The 9,030-nt window shown below is 47.1% G+C and overlaps 1 protein-coding gene across 7 annotated transcripts in view; it reads right to left on the bottom strand.

Annotated features, from left to right (window-relative positions):
• Positions 1–2,889: 2,889 nt before the first annotated feature.
• The window catches only part of sm (heterogeneous nuclear ribonucleoprotein L), a 182,821-nt gene continuing 176,680 nt past the window's right edge, over positions 2,890–9,030 (bottom strand). For 6 of the 7 annotated variants that reach the window (XM_089558240.1, XM_089558244.1, XM_089558245.1 and 3 more), the window contains 3 exons: positions 7,669–7,726; positions 6,830–6,925; positions 2,890–5,307 (listed from right to left, as the gene is read on the bottom strand). In XM_089558240.1, the coding sequence (XP_089414366.1) occupies positions 5,249–5,307; positions 6,830–6,925; positions 7,669–7,726 (213 nt within the window). In that variant the 3' untranslated portion in view covers positions 2,890–5,248. The remainder of the gene's footprint in view (positions 5,308–6,829; positions 6,926–7,668; positions 7,727–9,030) is intronic. The other variant, XM_089558241.1, reaches the window with a different exon arrangement.

Below are 9,030 nucleotides of genomic sequence, written 5' to 3'. Positions count from 1 at the left end.
GAACGCAGGCATTGAGTTTTATTTTGCACTTGCTAATACTGCCATGGAAGATCGAGGCGCATGGACGACTTGGTAGTCGGTCTGTCAGTACATGTTCTTGCCTCTCACACCGGTCTGTCGATGGTGTCCCGGAATCAGTGGCGAGGGTATGCTTGATAGCCTTCGGTAACCATACTGAGCTCATGTTTGCCATCACAGAGATGGTATAAATGGCAGTAGCTTTCGCTCCGATGTGATGTGCCATTTTCCATGCGACAGCTGTTATGCGGTGAAGCCACCCTAGCCGATGCTTGACCCGTTGCATGTCGTGCATGGAAGCCAGCCTAGCTGGCCCTTGGTTTTTATACGAAGCATACTACTTTAGCTACCACTTCAGCCCTTCACCGTGGTTATGCGCCTCCAAATCACGTGATACATGACGTCACACCACGTGACACGATGACGTCACGACAGCGGAGAAACGGGGGCCCACCTCGCGCCGTCGCTGTGGTTGTGCGCCTCCAAATCACGTGATACATGACGTCACACCCACGTGACACGATGACGTCACGACAGTGGAGAAACGGGGGCCCACCTCGCGCCGTCGCTGTGGTTGTGCGCCTCCAAATCACGTGATACATGACGTCACACCACGTGACTTGATGACGTCACGACAGTGGAGAAACGGGGGCCCACCTCGCGCCGTCGCTGTGGTTGTGCGCCTCCAAATTACGCGACACGATGATGCTTCGCATTCTCCAGGCTTAACCAAGTTAAGCCTCAGCCATTTTTTTAAACATGAAATGCTTTAAACGCCGTCGCTGTGGTTGTGCGCCTCCAAATTACGCGACACGATGATGCTTCGCATTCTCCAGGCTTAACCAAGTTAAGCCTCAGCCATTTTTTTAAACATGAAATGCTTTAAACATTTTTTTAAACATGAAATACCGCGTCGCGGTAAAAGCTTGTCCTCCCTGCTTGGAGGGAGCCTAACCGACTCTACAGGCTTTCTAAATAAAAGTTGTTCTCTCTCTCAATGCTTTTAGCTCCCGTTGTCGGCAGTGTGGTGACGTCACGCCGAGACCGAGAACCAACATCCGGGCACTGAATTCCACTCATCCCGGCACTGAAACGAGAGCATCCGGACACCGTACGAGATTTGAGACTCTAAGCCCTCCTACAGGACCGGCATACAAGCACCGGTAGCTTCGCGCCGAACGGGTGGTGGCGTTCCTCCCTTCCTGTACGGTGCGGTTCGGGTGTCCACTGAGATGACAGAGAATTACTGCGCCATTTCCTTTCCTCAAAAAGCGTCGCGTTCAAAGGGCAAGGCATCGCGCCGAGGTTCGGGTGTCCACCGAGATGAGAGAGATTTACTGCGTATTTTCCTTTCCTCAAAAAGCGTCGCGTTCAAAGGGCAAGGCATCGCGCCGAACGGGTGGTGACGTTCCGAAAACTGCCTGGCAGCGCTACAACACGCTGTCGCGTTCCACTCCTAAAGGCGAAGCTTAAGCGTCATTAATTAGCAGTTAATTAGTATTTAGTCAATAATCAGTAATTTGTCATTACTTCGTCATCAATTGTGTGTGACGTAATCCGGTGGTGGCGTCACCAGTATCACATAGGCAAAGTGGTGCGGAAAACGCTTTCGCCTCTGCACACTTCAGACAGTTTCGAACGCGCTGCATATACATTTATTTATTTATTACAGTACCCACAGCGCCGTGAGGCATTACAGTGGGGGGGGAAGACGACTCAAACACAGTCGAAAAAGCAGGAAATGCAGATAAAAAGAAGATAGGCAAGCAACTGAATTCTTGTCAGGCCTGCGTCTCGTCGTGTCCGCGTACGCTTCGTGTTATGCCTGTAAACATTTCATGCTTACTCTACTCTCAGTTACAGGAGAGGCAGAGATTTTTTGCAGTCGCGGCTAAAACTCCGGAAAAAAAAAAAAAGTCTCCCCGTATTCATAGTAAAGGTTGTCTTAGTTGCCATCCCTTCAGTGATTAAATTGCACTGCTCTTGCGTGCATTTTCGATAAAATTTTATATTACTAATTTCGGCTACATCGAAGCATCTATTTTTCACCTGTTCACTATAATGAAGTATGGCTGTAGAGGTATTAGTGCACCCTGGACTAGCTTAAGGAAACTACACGAAGAGTTGTTGACTGGCTAGTTGACTTGATACTTGTAATGCCATCACAGATTATGCACAAAAAAGACGACGCGATGACTGAAGACATGACAGGACGAGTGCAAGCTAACAACTAGTTTATTCAGAAGCTGACACCGCTAAATAAAAGACACGTAGGCACATGGATGGTGGATACACCCACAGCATGCCTGGTAAACGTGACACCATCATACCCTACAAGACAGATTTTAACAAGGCTGACTCGCTTCTGTATAAGGAGAGAGACTTAACGCTGACGCAATTGTGCGCATTCTTTATCAAAAAGCATTCCATTATTTCGCACGCCACGGCATTGCTGCCCTGGTCAAGAATCTTGATCTCATTCAGTCTCGGCCGGCATTGGCATCTTCAGCCGCTGTGCATGTTTAGTCTTTTTTGCAAATAACCTATGATGGCATAATAAGTGTTAAGGAAACTGGTTTGGTTTATTGGGGTTTAACGTCCCAAAGCAACTGAGGCTATGAGGGACGCCGTAGTGAAGGGCTCTGGAAATTTCGACCACCTGGGGTTCTTTAACATGCACTGACATCGCACAGCACACGGGCCTCTAGAATTTCGCCTTCATCGAAATTCAGCCGCTGCGGCCGGGATCGAACCTGCGCCTTTCGGGTCAGCAGTCGAGCGCCGTAACCACTGAGCCACCGCAAACTATTTCGATATTTGTGTAATGAGCCTGAATAAAGACTTGGAAGTGCGTCGATGAGAGGCGCTCTGTAATCGTCACATTCTTTTTATTTGGTAGAGACCATCAGATACATTTAGCGTAGTTACACATAGGCACATACACAATTGAACAAAAAGCGAGAGAGGAAAACCTTGTTCTTTGATGAGAGAAAAAAAAAAGGAAACAAAATCCAGCGACCCTTCACAAAGAAAAAAACAGCATCTTCTTACTTTGAACGAGAAAAGGCCACTTATGTAACGTCAAGAAACAAATGATGTGCAAATGCACACACGCGTACACACACATACATGCACACGCAACAACTACAAAGAAAAATGAAGGGAGGAGGAAAAATGATTTAATGCTTTCGAAGTACATGCACTCGTTGACAAATGAAAGGAGTGACACACAATTCTCTCTTTGGAAGCCACGGGACGCGCACAAGATAAAACGTGGAAAGGGTGGAGGGGGTGGGGACAGAGTGGTGCAATTCTCTCTGAGACACGAATGCCACGATTGACGAGGACAACACAGTGGGAGGAAGTGGACGCCAGCAGAGTCGGAAACGAGAAGGTCTGCGGATGACTAATGCGACACAATGCTTTAAAAACTACGCACTCATGTTATATCCGGCCGCCTCTGATCAACTCAAACTCTTTTTTTCTCTACAGTAGAAAGCACCCCCTCGGTTACCCGATGGCACAACCGACGACACAGGGGGCTACAACTAAACGAGAAAGAAAGCAGCTTGCAAACCCAATCGCGCGTTATAAAACTCAATGGCAAGCAAGCCTGCAGTTTGGTTGTACTCTTCGTTTGGCGGCCTCGAAATGGAACGTTTAGAAGTGGTGTGCTGCTGCTGGTTTTTCTCCTTTTCTTTGCTTGAGCGGTTTTGAAGAGGAGGAGGAGTGAGGGGGTGGGGGAGGTGCTGCTGTGCCCCCCCAGTGTTAACTACCCTAAAACAACAATGATGCTATTCCTCTCGGCACTCCACCCACACGCCTGAGACAACAGTACGCCAAGCCCCAATCCACACACGCACACTTCGCTCTGTCTGTACTACTGCAATCTGCCCTTCCCTCCTCCCACTTTCACCCTCTCCTGTTGCTGGAATTGGATACTGGCAGAGCCAGTCCATACCCAAAAGTAGCGGGGGAAAAAAAAAAATTGCAGCTAAACCAAAAAAGAGCGAAAACTTGGGGAAAATACAGCGAACCATTAAACCTAGCCTATCGGATTTGAGCAAGACGACCAATCGGTAGTTTTTTTTTTTTATCGGAAGCTTTCTGAAGTTTTTGCATGAAAACCCAGCAGGTACTACCTCCTCTCCCCCCTGCAACAGCAACAACGGTAAAAAGTGCAGCAAGGAAAAGAAATAGGAGACAGGTACAAAACAGTGAAAAAACACCACTCTCCTCTCTACCCGTGAACACTGCTTGCCCAGACATGATTCGTTAACAGGCTGCCGTGGCCAGATGTGTGCCGCGCTCCTACTTGAACACTCTGTACAACCAGATATACAAACAAGGTAGGTCTGCATGTGTCTTGCCCTCTTTGCCTAAGACTCGGTTTGCAGAGTTCCAGAACAGGGTTTGCGAGCTTCCTTCAAAGCTGCTACCAGACGAAAGAAGAAACACAAAAATCACAATTTTTTTTTTTTACTTGAGTGCATTTTTTTAACAGCATCCTCGCCAAAGCAGTTCGCAACAGTTTACCACCCAAGACCCTTTCTCTGAACGACGCCACATTTTGCGGAACAAGCTGTAAGGTTGCTGATCTCTTGAAAGGGGCAGGGAATGTAACGAGTTGAAAAGGATAAAAACTATAAGCCAAGATCTAGCCATTCAGTGCACATCATTTCTGATCCAGCGAGATTGCTGCGTGCAAAATTTTCAAGTCTGCCAATGCAGCTGCTCAACGATTTCAACATCATTTTCAGTTGCAAATTACACACACAAAAAAAAGACTAGTCGCAAAGCCTGTTCGGGAGCCTCCTACAAAACCAGAGTGCAGTTTTTGCATCTACAAGTGAGTGAGTCGATTTTGCCATCAGTTTGCATTCATTGTTTTTGCTTCTTTATACACAGGTGAAAGAATGAAGTGTTGTAGTGCATGTCGTAGTTAAGTCGTGTCCCTCTGTCTTTATTTTTGTTGCTGTTGTTGTTGGTGGTGGAGACGTTTTTTTTTTTCTTCTTGGAGCTTACGTGTGTCATGTTTTTCTTCCTGTTTCTCTGCCTCGGGTTTTTGTCTCCCTTGTTGAAGGTGTTTTCCGCTGCCCTTCCCCCCCAATGTTGTCTCTCGTGTTTGAAGAAGAAGAAGCAATTGTGACGATGTTGAAACCCTCCCCCGTGGCTGCTGGGGTGCAGCAAGGGGAGAGCTTCACAGCTGCAGTCGCCTCGGCCGCCTGGCTCAGTACCTCGGCCCAGACGACGAGAAACACAGCTTGAGAATGTAAGGAAACTTGCCGTCTGCAAAGTAAGAAAAAGAAAAAAAGTGGCTGCACTTAAATTCCCGACCAGAACAAGGAGAAAATGTGAGCAACACCCATCCTTTAACATGCAAAGTAAAAGCTGGCAGAAGGCCCAAAAAATTCAGGGGCCACTTTGTTGACCTAAAGTGCGGTGAGGCGAAAGCCTTAAGCGCGATGTTGCTGCTCGTGTCACTGATGCATTGTTAAGATGTTAGGCTTCGCCTCTAAGAGTGAAAAGCGACAGCGTCTTGCAACGCTGCCAGGAGTCCATAGAACGCCATCGCCCGTTCGATTGTACGCCTTGCTCGTCGTTAAATTGGTTTTTGAGGAAGGGAAATTACCTGTCTCGCACATCTGGGTGGACACCTAAACCTCGCCGTAACGGGAAGGGAGGAAGATGGGAGTGAACGAAGACACCGTATTCACTAGACGCGCCTTTGTTCATTCCAAACCATCGAGCTGGCATGGCGGAGTGGTTAGCATGCTCGTCTCGCACTCCGGAGACCGGGGTTCGATTCCCGAACTCGACCAATTGCCTACTCGATTTTATTTATTTATCTGGCCTGTCTAGAAGGGTTAATTCGGCTAATTGGGTAATTAAGCAATTAACTAAACTCGGTTCCACTTACTTGGAGCATCACTATACGATCCCTTTAATTGGTTGCATGGTTACTAGCCAAAGTACAATTGGCCCCGTTTGAGATTCGCGCTCTGAGACGTCATGACCGTTTCGACCAACTGAAAAGCGTGACATTTCTGTCGACAACTCCTGCTTACAACGACGAGGCATTAAAGGCTTCCGCCTTAAAATGCTGCTCATTGAGACATTGCCTATAACTGCAGCTGTATCTCCAGCTCGTGCGCATAATTCTAGTGAGATTTTACATCACGCATGACCCTACGTGATGGCAGCAGCTTGAAAAGGCAAGAGAGCTAGGAAACAGGACAGCGAACTTTTCACATAGCTGCTGGCGTGCAATACCAACAGCCAGCCCAACTCAACATTCTCGCGACCCCATAGTTACGGGCGCTTCAGTCTGCACTCACGAAGAATGACACTTGCAGGGCGAACACATATGCCCTATGAAAAGAAGTGTCATTCAGCACCAGAGTTACTGTCTCCAGCTTTTGTCCTCCAGGATTTAGCGTCGTTCACGACTTTCTGGATGGTCGGACTAGGGACCATGACAAGGACTTTGTAGGAACCATCAGCACTAGTGGCGTTCAGTTTTCCACTATCCAGGTACAGCAGAGTCCGCTCGTGCTCACTCATATGCCAGAGGCCATTAATAAGGAAACTGGCCAATGCTAGCCCAACCTAATCTTACAAAGGAGTGGCTGAAGAACGAGGGCAAACAAAAGTGTGTTTCACAGCCCCTGTAAAACCACAGTGAAAACGCACACATTGGCAGATGCAAGAATGGAACAGGATGGCAGCAGAAATAAAAAGCTAATGACTGCCTCTTTCTTTTTATCAAGTGGTGGTATTAGGTAGGCAAAAGTGCGGAATTTGTACTTACTGGGGTTGTTGATTGGAGTGTGGTTGGAGATGATTAATGCTTCGATGGCTTCAGAGACAGTCTCAAACTCCATCAGGCCCGAACTGCTGCGTTCCGCTGAAAGGAAACAATGACAGATCATCAAGCAAGCGTGTTTCACTCCTCTGGCTATGATGTCCAGGTGACAGTAGGGCCCACAAACTTTAAACTCGCAGGAAACAGTTAACGTCCAACATTACATACACGTGGAACCTCTCTGCTAAAATCCTGGTTGCTGCGTTTCCGTGCGTCATTCCCAAGCTCTCACAGAAACCCATAGAATACAGACTCAATCATTAAGTAGCAACTGCGGCAGTGTTCCTGCATGTTGTTGCATCGTAAACGTCACTTCGTTATACAAAAAAAGCTCGTTAAAATGTACCCGCTTTAATAGTAGTTTCGTTTTGTAAGTAGTAAAGTCACCCCCCCCCCCCTCTCCATCAAAAAAAAAAAAAAAAAAACAGAGCCTAGTTTAGTTTGAAGAGTGAGAATTGCAAAAAGCCACTGTTAAATTTCCGGTAATGTGCCTTCGGTATAGGAAAATTAAATTTCTTCACCAAAGCTGCAGTCATGAACTTATGGCAGCAGATGTACCAATATCCATGCAGCCTTTCCAAGTGTCAACTACAACTAGACTTAGAGACTGGACTTAGTTTCGAGCTGTGAAAGCAATGCAGAAGAGGCTGCCACAAAAGGCAAAAAGGTACGATGACCAACGCAACGCAGGCTTTGATAACAGACAAACTAATTCCACAGCCTAACTTTTAAACATTCTGCGCCCACACAACAAAGGTGAAAGAAAAAAAAAGACAAAGACTCACTTTTTGATGTGAACATCTTGATCGATGTTGGCACAGGGCAGCCCAAGTCATCAAACAGCTGCAGAGAACAAGCATAAAAAAAAAAGATTAGACTGGATTCAGACTACGTGTGCTACATTTAAACCTCAATTTAACGAAGTCAGTAAAATCTGCAGTTTACTTATAATAACAAAGAAGCCCTGTTAAATAGAAATTAATTTCTTAGCATTCATTTCCTAACAACAATGCTTGCATTGTTCACATGCCCACTGGGACTGCATTGTGTCTCGTTTGTAATGTGAGCTCGTGAGCTGCTTGTTGTTGTTGTTGTTGCTGAAAACTTTTATTGTCCAACAGATAACGACCACACCGCCTGGGCCGCTCTGTCTCACCCCCTTTACGGGGGAGGGGACTTAGGAGCGGCCCAGCCACACGGGATGGTCGCATTCGATGCTGGCCGGGTTGGTTTCGCTGGCGGCCTCTTCTGCCAGTTGGACAGCGGTCGACCCACTTGAGGGTGATGGGGGTCAATGTACCCATCTGGAGTTTTGCTGTTATTGTCATCCTCAAGTACACCACTGACAATGTGACGCATTCCGTTGCCCCCATGGCCTGAGGCAGGGAAATGAAGGAAGGAAGGAAGACCAAGAAAGAAGAAGGCCATCAGTGGCAGACAGATGGTTCTTTTTAGAGTAATGCAGTGGATTCCAAGAGATGGTAGAGAGGTACAGTAAAAGCTCATTAATTTCAACTTGAACAGACTGGAAAAAATGTTCAGAATATCCCAAAAAACAAATGGCCAGTCACACACCGGCCAAAAGCAATTGGTATCCCAGGTGCCACCACATCTTAAAGACATGATGACGCCAAAGGTATTGTTTACACGCTTCCGTGCCACAAGAGAGGATGCAACGCGGCTGCAAAAGCAACTGTTTTGAGTCAACTTTTATAGGCAGTTGGAATCTACTCTTGATGCTTACTAATTACTGAATGACCTCGAAAAAACAGCGATATGGCTTGCATCCTGGAAAATTTATCTGCTGAAAGAAGGGCAACGGTTGCCTGCTTTTGAAATGAGGACAGAGTGGCAATGGCTATTTTTTAACATTTCAATCGACACCTTATTATGTGCACACTGCCAGGAAGTGTCAAAGCAGAACTGCTCACAATGGTTAGGGCCTCCCCGGCATCCTTCACTGCGTGTCGGGATAGCGGCTGAGCCCCCTGATAAGCAGCTGTGCCGTGTGTGAGGCTTCAATGCACAAACAGTATGCGACGAGCGTGCAGTTTTGGAGCAATCGAAGTGAGAGAAACGCATAGCTGGGCTCAGCAGGCTAGCTGATGTGTGACCGACAGCCACTGTCACTGGGGGCTGGCACAGAG

Source organism: Amblyomma mixtum, chromosome 8 (genome assembly GCF_055824585.1).
Source record: "Amblyomma mixtum isolate Tamu chromosome 8, ASM5582458v1, whole genome shotgun sequence".
Classification (NCBI taxonomy): domain Eukaryota; kingdom Metazoa; phylum Arthropoda; class Arachnida; order Ixodida; family Ixodidae; genus Amblyomma; species Amblyomma mixtum.
This window is presented reverse-complemented; position numbering and strand designations above follow the sequence as displayed.